At 49.2% G+C, this 21,806-nt stretch overlaps 1 protein-coding gene across 1 annotated transcript in view; it reads right to left on the reverse strand.

The window, feature by feature from the left end:
• Positions 1–21,806, reverse strand: part of SCTR (secretin receptor) — a 76,521-nt gene that overhangs the window by 8,020 nt on the left and 46,695 nt on the right. Inside the window, exons 5-10 of the mRNA XM_032404811.1 lie at positions 21,091–21,194; positions 14,541–14,638; positions 13,459–13,591; positions 11,228–11,381; positions 4,372–4,432; positions 3,045–3,114 (exon numbers count right to left, since the gene is read on the reverse strand). Coding sequence (XP_032260702.1) covers positions 3,045–3,114; positions 4,372–4,432; positions 11,228–11,381; positions 13,459–13,591; positions 14,541–14,638; positions 21,091–21,194 — 620 coding nt within the window. The remainder of the gene's footprint in view (positions 1–3,044; positions 3,115–4,371; positions 4,433–11,227; positions 11,382–13,458; positions 13,592–14,540; positions 14,639–21,090; positions 21,195–21,806) is intronic.

A 21,806-nucleotide genomic window follows, 5' to 3' on the forward strand; every position in this document is an offset into this window, starting at 1 on the left:
GATTGCCACCTCTCCTGGCCTTGACCCCTTGGCCCTGAGGGCAGAGAAGGCATTGCAGACCACACCCGGGATTGCAGGTCGCTGAGCCACCCGGCCCAGCCTGCCGCCCCAGAGTCCCAGTGGAACAGGCTGTCTAGAGGTGACAGCTGACACAGCACCCGCGCCTATCCCTGGCTGCAGGAGCTCTAAGGTCTGCTCAGTTGTGGCAGGGATTCCTCACACTGGAATGCATTGGCGTTCCCTGGTGACCTTGTTAAAAGGCAGGTCACCGGTGACCTGAGATGCTGCATTTTTTTTTTTTTAAGATTTTATTTATTTATTTGCCAGAGAGAGAGAGAAAGCACAAGCAGGGGGAGCGGCAGGCAGAGGGAGAAGCAGGCTCCCCGCTGAGCAAGGACCCTGATGCAGGGCTCGATCCCAGGACCCCAAGATCACGACCTGAGCCAAAGGCAGACGCTTAACTAACTGAGCCACCCAAGCATCCCGAGAGTCTGCACTTCTATCAAGCTCCAGGTAATGCCAAATCCAGTCCTTGGCTACACTTTGAGTGGCAAGGCTTTCTTCTCTCAGAGGTTCTTAAAGTTTTGGGTGCGGATTGGGGGTCTCCCTCCCCCAGAAGTTCCAGGTCAGTAAATCTGGGGTGGGGCCCCCAAATTTGCATTTTTTAACAAGCTTGCAGGTGATGCTGAAGCTGCTGGTCTGGGGACCACACTTTGAGAACCACTGCTTCAAAGCCTTATAGTCACTTTGCAGTTTAATCACCAACTCCAGGAAGCCGCCCTTGATTACCTATCTTTCCTGATACATTGCAGTTAGGGATCATGTTACTGCGTAAGCACTTGAAATATTTGAAAGAGGCCAAACACATGCACCTGTCAAAGTTGTGTGTGTCTACTTACGTGTCAATTCAATATCTTCCTAAAGGACAGGAATGCAGTCTCATTATTTCGTTTGGTGTCCCCTTCCCCCAGCCCAGTGCCAGAATGTTATAAAGGTGCTCACGTGGCGCCCAGTACCTCTCCTCCTCTCTCACCCACCTACCAGCTCCAGAACCATTTAGAGAAGCAGGGATCAGTGGAATCGCCCAGCCGGGCACCCTCATTGTTCACACAACCAGCCTGGGGCCTGGAAATGCTGGCCAAAAGACAAGGATTAGTGGCCTGTCCAGGACTTCTAGCCCAGCTGCCTCTTTGAGAACTTTGCTTCTCAGCTTGTTGTTTGTTTATGCATCTTGCTCGGAGCTGGCGATGCATGGTGTAAATGAATAAAGGCTATTTTACTTTTATTTATTTTTTTAATCTTAGAGTTGCATTTAACTTCATAGGGAGCACTTGAAGGCAAAAATAAAAACAAAAACAAAAACAAAAAAACCCAAAAAACAAAAAATAAACTTTAAGCTCTCAAGAATGAGTCCTAAATAGTGGAATTCTAGGCCCCATGACCTACTGGTTGGGAGATGTTTTTAAGTTCTTATTTATTTATTTAAGTCATCTCTACCCCCAGTGTGGGGCTTGAACTCACAACCCCAAGATCAAGAGTCGCATGCTCTACAGACTGAGCCAGCCAGGGGCCCTGTTGGGAGATTTTGCATCAGGAGTGCTCACCAAACATCACTAGAGAGACCAGAGTCTGGTGAAATCCGCCAGGACCCCCGGGGTCCATCGTCCCTCAGCCGGGGCTCTCCTGGGCGGCGCGGTCAGAGCCCCAGAATGACGGCAAGGAAACGGGCCTAACTAAAGGAAGAAAGACCCTCCTATGGGAATACTATGCAGCCAGAGCACATCGGTGGATCAAATAATTTCAAAGGCCACGGGACAGCTCACATCTGCTGCTAAGTGAGAAACACGAACTAGTATACAAAACTATATTAAGCATTTTGAAAAAAAGTGTGTGTGCTCAAAGAAAAAGATAGGAAGGAAAAGCACATGTGTATTCACAGTGTGTGTCTCAGTGCTAAAAGTATGTGTGATTTTATTTCCTTTTGGAAAACACATTTTTTATCTTCCAACTTTTTTTGACATGAATTCTATTATTTTGGGGAAAAAAAAAAGAAGAAGAAAAGAAAAAAGAAGGAGGTCCTGGAATGGCCGCCTCCTCCCAGCTGCCCCCTGGAAGGTCCACGAGCCAGCCAGTGAAAGAGGTGGGTGGGGGCTGCTGCCCTGGGCTGCACCCCACCCCACCCCCCACCCCCCTGCAGCAGATCCATGAAGGGAGCTTCCTGCCAAAGGGTCCTGCGGCCATGGTGTCCCTCGGAGCCCTGCACACAGCTGAGGGGCTGATTCCTTCCAGGAGACAACCCCGGTGGGTCCCCCGCCCTCTGTCCCCCTATTTCCTGTCTCTACCCACAGGCTCAGCTCCAGGCGTCCCAACCCTACTGCAGAGCAGAAGCACCTGAGAACTTAAACCCCCGCTGAGCACTCAGGCCCCTTCCCAGAACGAAGAGAGCCCGAATCTCTGGCTACCCAGAGATATTTGAAACAGCTCCCAGGGGATTCTGAAGGGCAGCCCAGTTGAGACACTCTGAGCTCCCGGTCCATGAGAGTCGCTCCTATATCTTCTCCCTGGGGGCCACCCCTCCAGGCCTGGCCCCCCCAACAGCACCCCAAAGGCCCAAGACCAAGCCTCACTGAGCTTTCCCCAGCCCCATCCTATGATCCCAGCTCAGTGATTCTTCTCAGTTTAACAAGAGGAACGCCTAGAAAAAAGATCAGGACCCAGAGATCCGAAGGGGGCGCATTTCGGGCCAGCACAGAGCCAGCCAGTGTAGGGCAAGGAGCTCTGCTCGCCACATTTTAGTGGCCACTCACGAACCAAAGAGAGTTATGTAAACTTTTGCCCCTCATCCTACTCGCACCCCCCAGCCCCCATTCTCCCATCCCCCATCTAGACCCTCCTGCTGCTGACCAGCCTCTGGAAGCTCTGTGGTTCATCCCTCCCCGCTCCTGGAGGGAACAAAGCTAGTGGTCTCTCTTGGCCTTCTGTCCAGGCCAGTCACTCTTTCCGTCTCTCCCACTGGAGCCCAGCTCGGCAAGACGGCCACTCACCAGGATGGAGAGGATCACGGGCCCCCGAATGACCCACCAGATGGACGCGTTGGCGTTGATGTCCCAGCACCTGTGGAAGGACAGCCAGGCATCGTTAGGAATGGAGAGCTGAGGGGACCAGGAAAGACTAGTTCCCTCAAGTGCTCTTCTGAGGAAGGGACCATGCTGGTGGCCCCGAGCACTGCGGCTGGGGGCCCAGCCCTGTTAGAACTGACCCTCTCCGGCCGCCCGGGAGCACTTCGGAGGCCGCTGGAGCAGCCCCCTGGTCTCCACACTCGCCCAGTGAGTGTCCGGGGCAGCGGACCTGTGTGGCACCTGACAGCCAGAAGATCCCAGAATCCCAAAGCGAGCGCAGTGACAAACTCAACTGCCAACAAGGGCCAGGCAGGTGACATCAGTGAGTGAAGTGGCTGGGTAACTGACATGTGGCCTCAGGACCCTGGGACATCAGGTGTGGGGGGCTACCTGGCAAGCTGGAGAGCATGCGTGGGGCCTAAGGCAGCCACATCGGCTCCGGCTGATTTTTGCCACAAGGGAAAATGAGAGATGTTGGTAGAACTTCCCATGTTCTCCAGAGAAGCTAAAAATCCAGATTTTACAAAAAATCGAATTCACCCAATTAAAGTAATTCTTTTGAAATGATTATTTGGGGCCAGAGGTGGACCGAAACACACTGGCAAGCCTCCTCCGACCGAATCCACATCCTGGGCTGGTTGCATCAGCATGTCCGTGAGAAACTGCCTCTGCTCTGTCAGGCCGCCTCACTTCCTCCTCGGCTTCTCTCCTCGTGCCTACTTCCCAGCAGGCCCCCCTGCGCTTACCTCCATCCTCAGCGCCTGGCAGCTTTAGAGAAAAGACTAGATCTCTCTGTCCCCATCGGGAGTCACTGGGGATGCCGCTCTCCTACACCCACCTCCTGGACTCTCACACAGCACCCCCCCCCCCCCCCGCCCCAGGGGTAGGGAGGAGCAGAGGAGGGGATCCCAGGAGGAAGGAAAAGCTCGGTTGGCCCAGAGCTGCCTCACTGAGTGGCACCTGCCTGGACTTTCACGGCTCCTGCCTAGCACCTGCTTTCCACAGAGCTGATGGTGTGGGCAGGCCCAGGAGGGTGCGGACGCGGTGGAGGCCACCACCCATCTGCAAGCTCACACCAGCCCAGCACTCCAGAGTACTCGCCTGTGGGCCCCCCCCCCCCCCCCCCCCCCCCCCCCCCCCCGCCGTTTAAAAAACAGGCCTCTTCTAGATAGCTCCAAAGAAGTGCCCATCCTGCTTGAAGAACTGGACAATATAAAATACACTCTTGTTACCTCTCCTTCAAACAGCTTACCCGACATCTTCCAGAAAGTGCCTGCTGATAGCCCACGAAGCAACAAAAATGACCGGGGAACCTGAAGATTAAAAATAAAGGAGGGAGCGGGGAGAGGGGACTCAATTTTCAACACCCCCCGTAAGGGAACAGGGCAGTTCACCCAGCCCGGGAGTGAGCAGGTGTCACAGAAACCCCCTTGTAAATCCTGTGCAAACAAATCCTTGTAGCTTCCTGCTTCTAGGGTACCAGGCATGCCCTGCAAACTGAGGCAGAATCAGAGGTTCTTGAACGCCAGGAGGGGCTCAGAGTGTCCTGGGAGCCTGGGGCAGACTCGGGAGGCCCTCTGCAGGGAAGAGAAGGGAGAAGTGATGGTCTACAGCTGGGCTGTCCTGGGCAGCAGCCGCTCTCCCCACGTGGCTATGGCCTGCTCGCCATGTGGCTGGTCCCACAGCACATGTGCAGTAAGTGCAAGCCATCCAATTTTGAAGACTTAGTAGAATGTGAAATATGCTAATTTCTATATTAGTTATATGTTGACATGAAAATATTTTTATACCGGGTTAAATAAAATAGATTATTGAGGTTAATTTTACCTGCTTCTTTTTACTGTGTTTACTGTGGCTACTAGAAAATTTTAGGGTATATATGTGGCTCATTCTATTTCTAATGGACGTGCTTGCCCGCACCGGAAAATGGTAACAGCCCCGTCCCTGGGCTGCTCAGGTTTCAGACCTCCAGCAGCCAGGTTTACACCCAGGCAGGAGATGAAAGAATTTTTCTCTGGAGGAATCTAACAGCCCCAGACAAAGGGCCTATAGATGGCGATGCTGGGGACCCCTTCCAACACAGTGGCCACTTCCAGCCCAGTCTCCCTTGAGAGACATGCCCCGCCACCCCACACATGGGGCCTTCAGTCCGCTCGAAGTGACTCATTCTTAAACATGAACAGACAGTCAAGGTCACGGACATCTGAGGAAAGCTGATTACATAAAAGACAGGGACCAAAACAATCAGAGAGAAGGAACTCAAAGGAAACAGACCGTGCAGGCTGCAGGAGGAACTTGAACAAAACAACTCTAAGGAATATCATCAGAGAGATAAGAGGAAAGATTACATCTGCAAGACCCAAACAGGATGCCGAAAATAGGGAGCAGTCTGAGAACAAGGAAGAGGGCTTAGAAATTGAATATATGATAACCAAGATAAAAGACTCCATAGATGGGTTGGAAGATAAAGACCAGGAATCGCCCGGAAAGCAGACACAAAGAGTGGAATGAAAAGTAGGAGGAAAGACATGAAAAAATCAGAGGTCAATTTCAGGATATGCGCCATCTGATTAAAAGTTTCAGAAAGAGAGGATAAAAACCCAAGGGAAAGAAATCAAATAGGTGATGTAAGAACATGGTCCAAGAAATGAAGGATGTGAATTTTCAGATGAAAGGACCACCGGATGTCAGCGAAAAGGATGAAATCACCTCGAGTTGGGGCACATCCCTAGGGCATTTCAAAACAGAGGGGACAGAGAGAAGACCCTACAGCTTATGTAGAAAGAGATGAGTAAAAATGCCCGGGGAAGAAGAATAACATGGCAGGGGCACCTGGGTGGCTCAGTAGATTAAGCATTTGCCCTCAGCTCAAGTCATGATCTCAGGGTCCTGGAATGGAGCCCCACATCAGACCCCCTGCTCAGTGGGGAGTCTGCTTCTCCCTCTGCCTCTGCCCCTTGCCTTCTGCCCCTGCTTGTGCGAGTGTTCTCTCTCTCTCACTCAAATAAATAAATACAATCTTAAAAAAAAAAAAAAGAATAACACGGCACATCCTGTAACATCAGATGCCCAAACAGAAAGCCTCCAAAATCCTAGGAGAAAACGATTTTTTCAACCTAAATTTTTGCCTAGGAAAACTATAAATTAGGTGTGAAAGTTGAAGATTTTCAGATATGCAATGCAAAAACATGTACATTCCACGAACTCTTTGCTAGACAGGTGCCGGAGCACGTGCTCCAACACCACCAGGGAGCAACCACGGAGGAGATAAGAAATAAAGGAGGAGCACCGGGGTGGCTCAGTCGGTTAAGCGTCTGCCTTCAGCTCAGGTCATGATCCTGGAGTCTTGGGATCGAGCCCCCAGTTGGGCTCCCCGCTCAGCAGGGAGTCTGCTCCTCCCTCTGCCATTCTCCCTGCTTGTGCTCTCTCTCTCAAATAAATAAATAAAATCTTAAAAAAAAAAAAAAAGAAAGAAAGAAAGGAATAGGATTTATAGAGGGAAATGAAGGAAATTCTCAGCATGAAGGGTAAGGGAATTGAGCAAGTCTAGAGAACAACCAGCCCAAATAGGGCAGGAAATCAGAAGGCTCTAGAAAGAACATTGTTGGCTCTATCAGGTTGAAAAGCATCCTCCCTAAATTCCTATCTACCCAGAACCTTAGAGTGTGACCTTATTTGGAAATAAGGTCTTAGCAGGTGTAATTAGTTAAGAAGAGGTCATACTTAGAAGGATGCCAGTCATATGGGGACCTAATCCAATATGACTGGCATCCTTATGAGAAGACCATGAGAGACACAGAGCAGAAGGACACACAGCGGAAAGAAGGCCACGTCAACACGGAGGGAGAAATCACAAGGATGCAGCCACAAGCCAAAATCCGCCAAGGACTGCCAGCAGCGACCAGAAGCTGGAAGAGAGAGAGGCATGGAGCAGTTCAGAAGGAATCAACCCTGCCAGAACCTTGATTTTGAACTTCTGGCCACCAGAACTGTGAGAGAATAAATTTCTATTGTTTTAAGCCACCAACTTTGTGGCAATTTGTTTACGGCCACCCATAGGAAACGAATACAGCAGGAAGAATCCAACAAATAGGAACTAATAGATTTCCTGTTGGCATGGGATGATCTGGGAAACAGCACTGGAGGGTTTTCCAGTGCTCTGGGTGAACTGGGGGGAATTAAGGACAGCAACATAAAACAAATAAATCAATCAAAAGTGACTCCGTAAAAAACAAAAGGTTAACTATTGGAAGTAAAATCATTGTACACCACTCGGCTCAGCAGTAAACATTTACATAGATATAAGGATACATACATAGAATAGGACTTTTTTTTAAAGATTTTATTTATTCATTCAACAGAGAGAGAGTGCACAAGCAGGGAGGGTGGCAGGCAGAGGGAGAAGCAGACTCTGCTGAGCAGGGAGCCTGACGCGGGGCTCGATCCCAGGACCCTGAGATCATGACCTGAGCTGAAGGCAGACGCTTCACCGACTGAGCCACCCAGGCACCCCGCTATTTAATTATTTAAACCAAGTATGTGCATGACTTTAATAAAAATAATATATATATTTTTTAATTCCTTGGCTCAATTTTGGATGCTTTGGGCAAAGAACATGGGTTCTGAAGGGCCACCTGTTCGTTGTCTCCCATCTTTAACAGAGTTGGCAGAAAGTGGGAAAACCAATAATGGCTCGAGTTAGGGTTTCTTAGTGTGGTCCCCAGACTATCAGGATCAGAGTCACTTGGGGCCTTGTTAGATGTGAAGAGTCTCTGGCTACACCCAAGGCCAACTGGCTCAGAGGCACTGGGCGTGGGATCCAGCCAGCTGGGCTTGACACACCCTCCATGTGACTCTGATGCTGGCTCCAGTTGGAGAGCCACCAACTCAGTGAGTGGGAGCTTGGTTCATCCCCACAAAAGCCAGAGGTGTCACCCTTTTCTGGGTGCAGACAGACACCCCAGCCACCTTGAAAAAGTAAAAGTGTTGGGTAAGTATTAAAAATCTTGGGGCGCCTGGGTGGCTCAGTCGTTAAGCGTCTGCCTTCGGCTCAGGTCATGGTCCTGGGGTCCTGGGATCGAGCCCCATGTTGGGCTCCCTGCTCAGCGGGAAGCCTGCTTCTCCCTCTCCCACTCCCCCTGCTTGTGTTCCCTCTCTCACTGTGTATCTCTCTGTCAAATAAATAAATAAAATCTTTAAAAAAAAATAAAAAAAATAAAAATCTTAAAAGTGCCCACTCCTTTTGATCCAGTGATCCCAATTCTAGGATCCCATATTACACATGGAAATAAGCTTTGTCCATAAAAGTATTTATCACTGTGTTATTTATAATAGTGGAAAATTAGAAACAACCAAACGTCCATACAATAGGTATTTGGTTAAATAGGTCCAGAGACGAGTTAAAAATGTTTATGGCGGAGGTGGAAGAATACAGAGCATGCCTGTGTGTCAATAGAAAGAAACAAGATTCAGAATTCTACATTTAGAATGACCACAACAGGGGCGCCTGGGTGGCTCAGTCGGTTAAGCGTCTGCCTTCAGCTCAGGTTATGATCCCAGGGTCCCAGAATCAAGTCCTGCATCGGGCTCCTTGCTCAGCGGGGAGCCTGCCGCTCCTACTGCTTGTGCTCGTGTTCTCTCTCTCTCTTTCTCTGACAAATAAATAAATAAAATCTTAAAAAAAAAAAAAAAAAGAATGACCACAACAATGCAGAGAAAAACTCAGTAGGAAAAATAGTCTGGAAGAAAACCCCCCAAAATGTTCATTAGATGAGACCAGGGTAATTTTTTTCTACTTAATTTTATTTTTTGCAGTTGTACAGTGAGCATGTACTCATTTAAGCAACCCATCTCTGGGGAAACAAGTTGCATACAAATTGAGGAGGGGCCCCTGCTTTTGCAAGAGAAAGGCTTCTCCCAGACGGAAAACTTTAGACCTTCCTAAGTCCCTTCAAGGTCTCCTTGGGGCGGTGCAGGCAGAGAGACCAGGAGGGGAGGAACCTCTGCTTTAGGTGCTGTTCTATCTCAGGGCCTCGCATATAGTAGATGCTCATTAAATATTTGAGAAAGAAAGGAAGGTTCTCATAATCTCACTTAAACCCTCCTAAAAATCCATGGGGCGCTGGGTGGCTCAGTTGGTTAGGCATCTGCCTTCGGCTCAGGTCATGATCTCAGAGTCCTGGGATCGAGTCACATCAGGCTCCCTGCTCAGTAGGGAGTCTGCTTCTCCCTCTGCTTCTCCCCATCAGCTTGTGCTCTATCTCTTCTCTCAAATTAATACAAACCTTTAAAATAAAATAAAATAAACCCTCCTAAAAATCCGTGACGGAGATGTTGCAATGCAATTTTGTCTCCCTGCTTGACTATGACCCCTTTGAATGATGGAACTGTTTTTGTTTCTGTAATCTCTAGAAGCCCCTCTGAGCACAAAGAAATGCTCGAAGAAAGTTGAAAAAATTATGATCCTGATATTACAGATAATGAAACTGCCTATATTCATATGATGAGATCCTGGCAGATATGGGAGTCAAGGTCAGTGAACGAGGTTCCAAACGGGGTCCTTTTTTGGGGTCAACTGCATAAGGCAGGTCCCTGGTCCCCCAGTACTCTGGGACTACTGTTCTCTGCAGAAATCCAAAGATCTGCAGAGTACCACAGCTCCCACTGGCTAAGGGTTATGTGCTAATCAGGCTGCCAAAGTCTACAGGAAGGCTCGGCAACTTCTGGCAGCTCAGGTGACTTCCCTGATGTGAGGAGATGGGGCCCTTGCATGGAAAGATTTAGACAAGCAGAAAAGAGAGGGCTTTCCTGGCAGGGGCACTTCTTAATTAAAGGTACTAAGAAGAAAGCAAATGAAATTAATGGCTGGTACACATGACTATCCCTGTAAGCATATGAGTCACTCAGAGGAACCTGGCTATCTTTCTAGAACCCAATGGGTAACTTACATATGTTTATCAAATGAACAATGGATGGATGGATGGATGGGTGGATAGACAGATGGATGGATGGGTGGATGGATGGATGGACGGACAGACGGATGGATGGGTACATGGATGGACGGATGGATGGATGTTTGTTAATGGCAGAATAAGAGTTAAGGGACCTTTGGAAACAGGCAAGCCTTGGTTTGAATCCTGGGTCTGCCCTTGTCTACAGTGTGAGCTGAGCATATTACATCCCGTCTTTTAGCAGGCTTCTTTGAAGGGCCTCTGGAGGTTGTGGTGGCAATTAATTAATGCATGTAAACTGCCCTGCTCATAGTAAGTGCTCAAGAAATGGAGTTATCATCTTCATTGATCAGAAAGCAAAGGGGGAAGAGAAAGAATGGGGCCTGCCTTTGGCTATCTGACTGCCATTTTCCCTCCTTCCTACAAATGAACCCTGAAATTCCTTTGGGAAGCCATGTGGTTTGAATAGCTTAAGCCAATTAGTGTATTCCATTCACTCAGGCCTCTGTGATTGGCTCAGGATGTGTCTGAGACAAGCTGGTCCAATCAGAGTGAACCTCAGAGTATTTGTTGGGAATGCTGGGCCTTTTTCTCTCATTAGGTACAACAAGGAAGCTGGTAGCCCAGAAGCTGTTGGCAGTTACACTGGGAGCACCAGCCTAGAGATCAAGCTGACGTTACAGAAGGCGAAGTCGAAAGGCACAAAGAAATGTTGTTGAGGTGCTGGATCCAGCCTCACCTGAAGCTGGTGATCCCTGGACTTTTCAGATACATGAGCCAATGCTTTCTTTTATGTTTAAAGCTGATCTAAGCCAGATTTTCTGATACCTACAATCAAAAGTACACTAACTGATGTAGAAAGGAAGCAAGAATGAAAATACATGAATGGAACATCTAAGGAAGATGAAGCAACAAGTGTTGGGTGGTATCAAATGCTAAGAGACTTTGGGTGGCCAAAACTGGGGCTACATTTTAACTGTGAATTCCTACTTGACATACAAGTAAACCAACGCCAGGGGGTTAAACAAGAAGCAACTTGCCTAAGATTCCACAAGTTAGCTAACTTAACTGTGTGTGGAGCTGGAACTAGAAACTGAATCCTCTGGCTCAGCGCCTGTTTCCACATACCCCCGCCGTTCTACCCATGGAGAAACATACCCCATCCGAGGGCAACAAATCCCCGGAGGCACTTCCTTTCGGAGAAGAAGGAGATGACGAGGAGAGTGTGAAGGTAGAGGCCTTCCACCAGCAGCCAGGCGTAGTTGGCCATGATGCAGTACTGGAAGAAAGCCATGACCAGCTTACAGCCCACCTGCACAGAGAGAGGCAGGTGAGCCCCAGGGCTGGGCAACAGCGGGCTCCCCACTGGCGGCCACCCCTGAAGGACGTGACAGGGCGTAGTAGGGGTCAGGTCGCAGAGAGAGTCTCTAAGGGCTCCTGGCCATGCCCTGTGGCTGTCCACTCTCAGAAGGCCAGGCCCAGGAGTTCTCTAGAGGGTGGAAGTCCACATGCCAAGAGGCCCAGCCAAGAAGGCTAACGGGCCATCCCAGAAGGAGGCGGTGCATTCAAACCCTGGAGCTGACCGCCAGCAGTAAAATCTGTGTTATATAGGGCCCAGCTCCCAAGTGCCTCCTTTGCAGATGAGTACCAGGCTGAGAGAAGGAAAGGGATTTCTGAGCCAAAGAGTAACAAAATCCTTTCCAAGCTCTTTCCCCGGAAACAGATGAAGAAGGGACGTACCAATTATGTTAGGAGGGCAACATTGATTATAGTGAAAATGGCCCCCGATTGGCACACTGCGTCTGTTCTGGAGACCTCTAACTACCAGATGGGGGGCCAGGGCTGGCCTTGCCTGACGCAGTGACTTGTTAGAGGCCTGTCTCTTGCGGGGATTGCCGGAAGCTGTGCTTGGGGACTTGTGGGGCCCGAGGCTTCCGTCCCAGCAAGGCAACCATTCCCATGCGGCAAGGGTCCCCTTTCCTTTCCCCGAGCTGTCCCCTGGGGAGAGGACAGCTTCTGGGATGGCCCGAGGGCTGCTACATGGGCTACGTGGAGGTCACATCCACGGAGGAGGAGAGGCCGGTGTTGCCCTCCGGCCTCCCGCAGACTCGGATTCCGGGGGGCGCCCGTGGTTGGCCCAGGAGTCTGATGTTTGGTGGAACCCAAGAAGGTTCCCTGCGGGGCACTGCTGGACTTCTCCACTGCTGGTCAGTGAGGTGGGGGGCCTGAATTTAAGTCTTCTGACTCTCACTCTGGTACTCTTACTTCATCCTGACAATATCCTGAAGGGAGATTCAGCTGGAGTCAGAAAACACACACACACACAACTATGAACAACACAAACTTAACAGATCCGTAAGGAATTACAGATTTGAGTGGTGGGAAGTGACAGGGAGGTTGACCGAACCAATCTCAAACTCCAATCCCTTCTCCCTTGTTTTCCTCTGCTATGGAGACTATGATGGTAAAAAAATCCAATCTCCCAGCTTCCTTTGCAGTTAGGTGTGGTCCCATGACACGGTTCTAGCCAATGAGATGTAGATAGGTGTCTTGGGGCAGGCATTCTTTCCCACCCTAAAAAGGCAAAGCTGCCCAAAGACAAAAACTGTTTAACCCTGACTCTCTTTTTTGACTGGAACATGCATGTGAGGCCTGGGGCTGCAACAGCCATGTTGTAAACAAGCAGTGTTAAAGCATGGCATCAAGCACGCTGGAGCAGAAAGAGGGCAAAGGACTGTGTCCACCACTGCATCACGGAGCCGCCGTACGACCTCTGGATTGCCCATCTGTGGACGGCTTATGTGGGAAACAACCCCCATCCGTTTGAGCCACTGATGTGCGGTGTTCTGGTATATGCTACAAAAGGGATTCCCAACTGATACACAGAGCAATATTGCAAAGAATTAAGAGTTATCTGAGCATTCAGAAGGAGGAAGGGGGTTAGATTTAACAAAACAATTGTTTTGCTACAGACCTGTGTTTGCAGAACCTAGGCATATGTTCGCACTTTTCTTTCTACACCCAACCCCAGCCCTCTTTAGACCTGGCCATCTGTCCATAGCTGGGACTTGGCAGGTGGAGGGAAAAGATGAGCCTCACTATGTATCTAATTGCCAGAGTGGCTAAGCCACTCCTGGATGCTGGGAGTTGAAGGGCAGCCCCTAGGGGCCTCCTGACAAACTGCTCTCATACATGACCCAGGCTGTGCACATGGAGACATGGGACTCTCCCCAGGCCCCCTGGCCCAGCACTGGCCCCTCTACTCTAGGCATTAAGTGCAACCTCAGCTGGGACGTGGGGGAAGGGCAAGGGGGCCACCACCCTCTCCCGGAGTTGGGCTGAGGAAGGTGGGCAGCCTGGCCACACTCGGGGCCATGCAGGCATGTTACCCTTTGGGCATCACAGTGAGCGACATCGTCCGAGGAGAAGAGCACGGCGTCCTTGATGAAGTTGGACAGGGCACGCAGGATGAAGGACACAAAAAGGTGCATGTGGATGTAGTTGCGGGTGCAGTGAAGCCTCCTGGAGAGAGAGAATGCAGGGCCATGGGGGCCAGAGCCACAGGCGCGCGGCCGCTTCTTAGCTAGACGACCTTGACCTCGGGCAAGCCTTTTCACCTTCCAGAGCCTGAGTCTCCTCCTCTGCGGGAGGGGTCAGAGGTCTGTTACTCTTTCCCCGTCTTCTGGTACCAGAAGCAAGCTTTCTTATGGGGAACCCATTCCAGCTCTGAGTGGGGGTGATTCCATCCTCCCACCCTGTTGATAGACCTGACCAATCAGAGTACTCCACCTCTGGCTGCCGTGACTGGCTCAGGTTGGGCATGTGACCCAAGCCCAGCCTATGAGATATCCCCACCCCCTCCCCACCCCAGGACTTTGATTGCAACTAATGGGGAAGAAGCTCTCCTTGTCCTGGTGTGGCCGAGCCGGTGGAATGTACCCCTGAGGCTGCTGGTGGTTGTCTCTGCCACCCCTGCTGAGAGCCTACCTGAGGATGAAGCCAAGGCAGAGTCGAGAAAGGGAGGGAGATAGACCTAGTTCTGCCGATACCTTTGAGCACCTAGATACAGCCATTCCTAAAGCCAGCACCCCTGACCTTGTCAATTATGTGGGTCAGGTCACCTTTGTTTACTTAAACTGTTTTAAGGCGGGTTTCTGTTTCTTGCAACCAAGAGTCTGGCTAACACACTTGTAAAACGGGGGTAATAATACCCATCTTATAGCATTGTGTGAAAATTACAAATGGTACATGTGTAGTAAGTTCCTCGTTACACGCAGTAACTGTGGAATGAATAAAAAATATGAACAAGGTCACAGGAACATCAGTGTTTGGCCACGGGTAAGGTTTAGATCAAGAGGTCACCAAGTGGCCCACCCAGACCTTCCTTTCTCTGGCCTGAGTAATTTAAAGAAACCCAAATTCTGTGCCTGTGGAAGGCTGGGGAGACAGAGAGATGGCAATGTGTTCTCACCGGAAAGCACAGAGGATGCTGAGGGCGACCAGGAGCATCACCAGGGAGGAGCTATAGCCCACGGTGTACATGACCTTCAGCTTCATCAGGTACTCGTGCTGCAGAGAGAGGCATGTGTCAGCCCCACCCACCCGGTGGCTGGGCTTCTTTCTGCCTCAGAGTGTACCTGCTCAGGCAGCTGGAACCTTTCAATACTGACTGCTCTGCTGATCAGATTCCGCGGACCTCAGCTCATAGACTCGGAACACCTTGGCTTTGGAAAAGATCTCGGGGATCATCTGATGCCAACTCAAACTTCTACCCCATGCGTAGTGCCCCTTACCATCACCCTGAATTCAAGCCTTTGCTTGAATACCTCCAGGGATATAGGCTCACCTGGCCTTTTGAGGAAGTCATCTGGTATACAAGGGTGCAAAATATTAGGTAATTTTTTCTCACGTGAAGCTAAAATCTATTACTTTTAAATTGCTCCTATTGGTCTTTTTTCTGGACCTACTTTTGGAGCCACTTGAAATAAATTGAATTTGTCTGTACCTAAGGCCTAGCATTATTATTTTTTTTAAAAGATTTTATTTATTCATCTGACAGAGAGAGACACAGTGAGAGAGGGAACACGAGCAGGGGGAATGGGAGAGGGAGAAACAGGCTTCCTGCTGAGCAGGGAGCCCGATGTGGGGCTAGCATTATTTTTTTTTTAAATAAACTTTGCATTTTGGAATCGTTTCGGGCTTCTAGAAGGGTTGCGAATATTGTACAGAGAGATCTGTCATTTCTTAATACAGCTCTTCTACCTGCTCGTCTCTCACATATAGTCTCAGCATTACATTTTTCCTGTGTCTTCAATCTCTTTCCACAATCCTTCACCCTTCTGCTCAATTAATATGCTCTGTTGTCAACGTCCTTCCTAAATAAGACACCCAGAACCGAGAGCTGGAAAGCTCCAATGTACTCTCTGAGCAGGAAGGAGAAGAGTGGGACCATCACCTCTCCTGATCTCTACACTGCACTCATATGGATGCAGCCCACAGCCACTTCCCATTACTGACTCATCTTTGATTCAGAAAGAATCTCAATGGGATGGGAAAAGGCGACATATAAAGATAAATGTAAAACCTGCATCTTTTAGGTTAAAAAAAAACCAAATTGTGCGACAGCCTTAAAAAGAATCAAAGAAATGAAAATTAAACCAATAATGCTATACCATCTGTTCCCAACCAAATGAACTAATATTTAAAGGCAATAATATTTATGCAGCTGAGGGTAGAGTGGAATCAAAAATTGCTTCAATCTCTCCTGAAAGTAGCATGTATCCAGAACCTTTGAAATATGCATTCCTTTTGACCTCCCTTCTACCTCTAGGAATTAATTCTAAGAAATTAGCACACACACACACACACACACACACAAAGAAATAAGCACAAAAGGAAAAGCGTATTTATACATCAAGATGTTCATCACAGAACGATTAGTGATGAAAAACAAATGTCCAACAATAGAACAATTAACTAAATTATTTTAAATCATTGTTTTAATGTATGCTGCCATTAAAATGCTGCTTACCAAGCATTTTAAAAGATGTCAGCACGTGCTAAGAATGTAACGTTATGTGAAAAAGCAGAATACAAATTTTTTTTTTAAAGATTTTATTTATTTATTTGACAGAGAGAGACAGCGAGAGAGGGAACACAAGCAGGGGGAGTGGGAGAGGGAGAAGCAGGCTTCCCATGGAACAGGGAGCCCGATGCGGGGCTCGATCCCAGCCAGGATCATGACCTGAGCCAAAGTTAGACGCTTAACTACTGAGCCACCCAGGCACCCCCAGAATACAAATTTTATATGTACAGTGTGATTCCTGCTATCTGTTAAAAAAAAGTATTAGGTTGAATTACATGAAATTGCCCTCTTTTGTAGGTCAAATGATTGAGTACCGGCCATTTCATGTGGTTCAATCTCATACATGCATAGACCATAAGGCTGTAAAAAGATGTGATAGAGGTTAATAATGGTTAACTTTGGAAGATAAGTTTGTGGACAGAGTTGTTATTTTTATTTTATTTTTTTCTACACTTTTCATTTCTCTCCAGGGGGTAAGTACTATTTTATAACCAGAAGGAAAAGGTAATTAATTAAAAAAAAAAAAAAACAGGCACAAGAATAGTATTGGGGAAACCTTGCTGACAGCTCTTCATATGAAAATGACCTTGAGGTTCAAATGTCCCAAGCTCCATGGCGCTACGAAGTGTACTGCAGGGAAAGAATGCAGGCTTCAGAGCCGAAACAAGGTTTCCAAACCCAGGATTGTTACTCACCAGCTATGTGACCTTGGGCAAATTACTTAACTTCTCTGAGCCTCAGATTCCTCATCTGCAAAATGGGGGATAATATCTACCTTGCAGGCTTGTCGGAAGAGCAAATGAAGTATCAGTTAGAGTATCTAGACAATGCCTGACACTTACAAGACACTCAGAGCATGTTAATTTTTCCCCACCTCTACCCCTCACCCCCATCATCCACCCTTCAACACGAGTCATGGGTCCAAGATCACGGTATGAAGTATGAGTTATAAAGAAGCTATATTGCATTCTCAGTTACAATAACGGAGTGCTGTGGGACACCAGACAACACTGGAACGTTTGGAGTGTTTCGTCCAGTTCTGGGCATGCTATTTTAAGAGGCACATTAATAAACTGGAACATTTCCAGAGAAGGGAAGAGTGCATGAAAAAACTGGGTACATTGCACCCCGAGGAAACAAACAAATAAACTTGGGAAAAAAAGTATTAGGACGATTGACAGGTAGAAGCATTAGCTCCAGGGGGAGGAAGCTACCAAAAAGATATCTGACTCAGTGACCCAAACTTTTCTGAGAGCAAGAGGCAACCTTTGATGGGCTGGCTGCCATGTGACATTGAGCTTCCCTACTGGTGTGACTATGATCCCAGAAGCCAGGAGCCACCTCTCAGGAACGTAGATGAGAGCCAAAAGGACAGTAGGTTGCCCTAGATTCATGGTGCCTTGACTTTGGGTCATCAAAGAGCAGTCAAATGTCAAGAAATTAGTGGATCGATGATGTGTTGGCCTATAATCTTGCCATGGGCAGGATGAGCCCCAGACCTGAGGGCATGAGCCTCGCTCCTAGGACCACCTGGCTAGCAGCTCTCAGTTCAGAAGCAGATTTGGGCCAGTCTGTGACAGCATGAGAAGGCACGGGGTGACAGTATGGGGCGTTCAGGCTGAATGTTCTGCATTGGCCTGAGGCTGGGCGGGTTGTCTGCCAGGGAAGCCTCAAGACACCAGCTAACTCTACTTGTCCCTGCGTTATGTGTGTAAATTCTGATCCAGAAAGAGCCCTGCTCCCAGGAGGCCTGATGTGACCTCAGTGCACCTGCTCTCCATATCTGCAACGGGCGCCACCTCCCAGGGGGCTTGGGGTCCAGAAGCCTCACTGCTGTCTGTCCTGGATCAAGTTGCCTGTCTCTCCGCCATGTTTCCTGACTAGGCCACCTTCCTTCTGCATCCTCTAGATCAGGGGTCAGCAGACTTTTTCTGTAAAGGGACAGGTAATAAGTGTTTTAGACTTTGGGTGCCCATTTGGGCTCTTGCCATCACTTAGCTCTGCTCGTAGTGCAAATCGCCGTAGCTATGGCTCAATAAAACTTTATTTGCACAAGCAGGTGGTGGGCTGTGTTTGGCTCAAGGGCCACAGTGTGCCAACCTCAGCTCTAGGTAAGCAAACCCCATGTTATTTACCCAAACATCAGCCTGGTCCTTTCTGCTAACCTGAGTCCACTGTGGGCTTTTGTTAGTGACTAGAGGGGCACATGCCAAGTAAGGAAATCGAAAAAAAGACAGCCAACAAATGCTGATTTCCATCATCATTTGATTAGAAGAAAAAAGACATTTCAACAATAAGAGACAGGATGATTCAAATCTCTGAGTACAAGACAAAGCTTGTGGACCAGCGTCTAGGCACCAGTAAATCACATGGCCTGGAAACCTTTCTGATCTTAGGGATTTAATTTTTTTTTTTTTTTTTTTTAATGTGAATTGAAGCCAAGGTAGGTCTCCTTTCCGCTACTTTTGGCCAATTAATATTCTGAGTTAAGTCCAAACTTTGCATTTACCTTTGTTAAATTTCAGCTCCTTGTTTCGGGATTTTACAGTTTCAACCCTGGAGGAATATCATGGTTAAGGTCCTGGGCTCTGTTCTTCCCCAACTGATGAGTCTAAGCCAACAGTGTCTCCGATGTGGTTTCAATAGACATAACTCACAAAACCAAAAACTCTGTGGGGTCCGCAATAATTCTTAAGGGTGTAAAAGGGTCCCAAGGTCAAAAGGTTTGAGAACCACTGGCCTAGGCCAATCCTGTATCCCAGCCCTCTGCCAGGGATGGTCCAGGGGTAGGCAGGCTCCAGTCACTTTGGGCCAGTGAGATGTGAGGACAAGCTTGCTGGGGTTTGGGTGAAGAAGCTTTCTCGCTCTTGGGAAGGAGCCATAGGAAGTCTGGCTGTCCCTCCTCCTGGACAAGCAGGCATGGGGAAGCATGTGGCTGTCATCACCAAGGCAGTCATCCAAATCGAGAAGTGGCAGCCTCGAGAAGAAGCCACCAGGATAGCAGGAGGAGAAATGGAAAGAACCCGGTCCTTTGGCAGCTTCTTAGTGCTGCTTTATGAAAGAGTTCTGAAACCTGTTCTCTGCATCCCCAGTTACATGAGCCACATCTGTTTATTAGGCAAGTTGGAAATCTCTGTTTCTTGCAGCCCAGAGCATCCTTTCGAACCTCTGTGCTGCCATCCATCATAAGAATGTTCTCTCTTAATTTTATGGATTTTGCCAATGTGATCACATAAACTTCCTGTCCTCAGAGAAGTCAATGATAGAAATGGTCACCTGCAGGGGTCAGAGCTCATCCACTCTTCCAAAACCATCTGTACCCACTGATCAATCCTTGCCGGGTCTCGTTATTAAAGTACCCTGCTCTGGCCAGACCTGAAGACCTCCTGTGTGTCCCCCAACTGGATGACAAGCCCCGGGAGGGAAGAAACTCGAGTCTCCAGCTTGGTCCCCCGATCAGTCTCCCTCATGCAGAGCAGGACTGACTGGCTAGATAGAGGAGTCCTAGAAAAAATTCAGAAGTGGGTATGGTCTGTCTCCCAACCTCATCCTTTCTCCCTTCACTCTGCTGCTTCCCCCCCATGCTGCTCTCACATGCCCCCACCCCATCCTCCAAGGGACCAGCAAGCCTGTCCATCCAGATTCCCACTGGGGAGTTTAGCCCATGGGGCTGCAAAAGAGCATCTCCCAGGGGGACACGCACCATACCAGGGAGGCAGCAAAAGCTAGAGGAAGGACTCAGGATCTTTTTGGAACTAACTTGGTTTGACTCTTGCCTCCACTAGTTTCTGAGCGTGTTCCTTCACCCCTCTGAGCCTCACTTTCCTCATCTGCAAAGTGGAGAAAATAACGATCTTACAACGGATCCTTTTGAGGGTTTGGCGTCATTGTGTATCCATGGTAGGTGTTCAGTACAACAACAAACATTCACTGGGCACCTGGTAAGTGCCAGGCATTGTGCTGGGGCCTGGGGGCCTGAAAATGTATAAGATTCTGATTTGTCCCTGCAATATCCCTACACCTCGACCCACGCTGGCTCACAGTAGGTGCTTGATAAATGTTTAAGTGAGTTCATGCCTTTGAAGAGCTTGCATTTTAGTGAGAGAGATGGATGCCCATGGCACATGATGACGATTTCGTTTAACGTAGTGGGTAATACTTTGGAGGCCAACGCAGTATATTAAGGGAGTCCTTCCTGGGAGTGGGGGGGCGGGAAGAAAGGGCTTTCAGGAGTTGCTGGGCTGGAATGGAGTCTTGAAGGATGTGTATGAATCAGGCAGGAAAAGTAAGGATGGAAGGGCTCTCTGAAACTAATGGCCCCTCAGGGGAGGCCTCTGGAGGCACCTGGAGAAGCTCAGTCCACTGCTCAGCGTCCTCTCTCAAATCAGGCCTGCCCTGCAGCCACCAGCCCGCTCCTTCCCCTCAGAGCCCGAGATGCCCTGAGAGCAAACATTTATTGAGCACTTCCCATGGCCGGGCACCCTTCTCAGCACTTCCCTGGATTACCTCGTTTGGTTCTCTTGGCAAGTCTGTGAGGTCAGAACCATGATCAGCCCCATTTCCCTGATGGAAAAACTGAGGCACAGAGAAGTTAAGTCTTCCCAACCCCTGCCAAGGTCACAGTCAGGGTTCAGACTCACCAGCCTGGCTCCGGGCATTTAGCCAGCACGTTGCTTCTCCTTTGCTTTCATGACTAAATCACCCCCAGTGTCGTGGCGGCCCAGGGCAGTTCTCACTGTGCCCGGGTCTTCATGCACACCATCTCCAGGCTGACAGCAGGGCAGTGAGGCAGGCCCAGCGAACCCCGGATGATGAGCGGGGTGGGGTGGGTGACAGGAGCAGCTCCTGGTCCCCTGATCTTGCCCCGGGGCTGACTCCACTCTGTCTTCTCACCCTGCAGGCCCCCAGCCAGGGAAAGAGGGGCAGACAGGCTTACCCGCTTCTCATTGGACGAGTCGTTCACGTTAACCCCACAGGCCAGGTCAGGCCTGGGGAAGGTTTCCGACCAGCCGTCCTGTGTGCAGTTTCGAAACATGGAACCTGTGGGGGCCAAGCATCCTGCAGGTGAGCAGTGGGGACAAGGCACAGATGGCCTGGGGTCCCGGGTACCCTCAGCCACACCTTAGGGGTGGCCTGGTGTTTCCCCATTGCTGGGCCCCAGCTGCCTTTCTTTGAACCACAGGGTTAGCTCTCAATTGGCCCAGCTGATCCTTGAAGAATATGTAAGGGTTAGTAAGAAGGAGCGGGAAAGGGGCGCCTGGGTGGCTCAGTCGGTTAAGCATCTGCCTTTGGCTCAGGTCGTGATCCCAGGGTCCTGGGAACGAGTCCCACATCGCACTCCCTGCTCATCGGGAAGTCTGCTTCTCCCTCTCCCTCTGTGATCTCTCTCACTTTTGCTCTCTTTCAAATAAATAAAAATCTTAAAAAAAAAAAAGGGCAAAGGGGTGTCTGGGTGGCTCAGTCGTTAAGCGTCTGCCTTCGGCTCAGGTCGTGATCCCAGGGTCCTGGGATCGAGCCCCGCATCGGGCTCCCTGCTCAGCGGGAAGCCTGCTTCTCCCTCTCCCACTCCCCCTGCTTGTGTTCCCTCTCTCGCTGTGTCTCTCTCTTCAAATAAATAAATAAAATCTTTAAAAAAAAAAAAAAAAAAAAAAA

Source organism: Phoca vitulina, unplaced genomic scaffold, assembly GCF_004348235.1.
Source record: "Phoca vitulina isolate PV1807 unplaced genomic scaffold, GSC_HSeal_1.0 scaffold1, whole genome shotgun sequence".
In the NCBI taxonomy this organism is placed as follows: domain Eukaryota; kingdom Metazoa; phylum Chordata; class Mammalia; order Carnivora; family Phocidae; genus Phoca; species Phoca vitulina.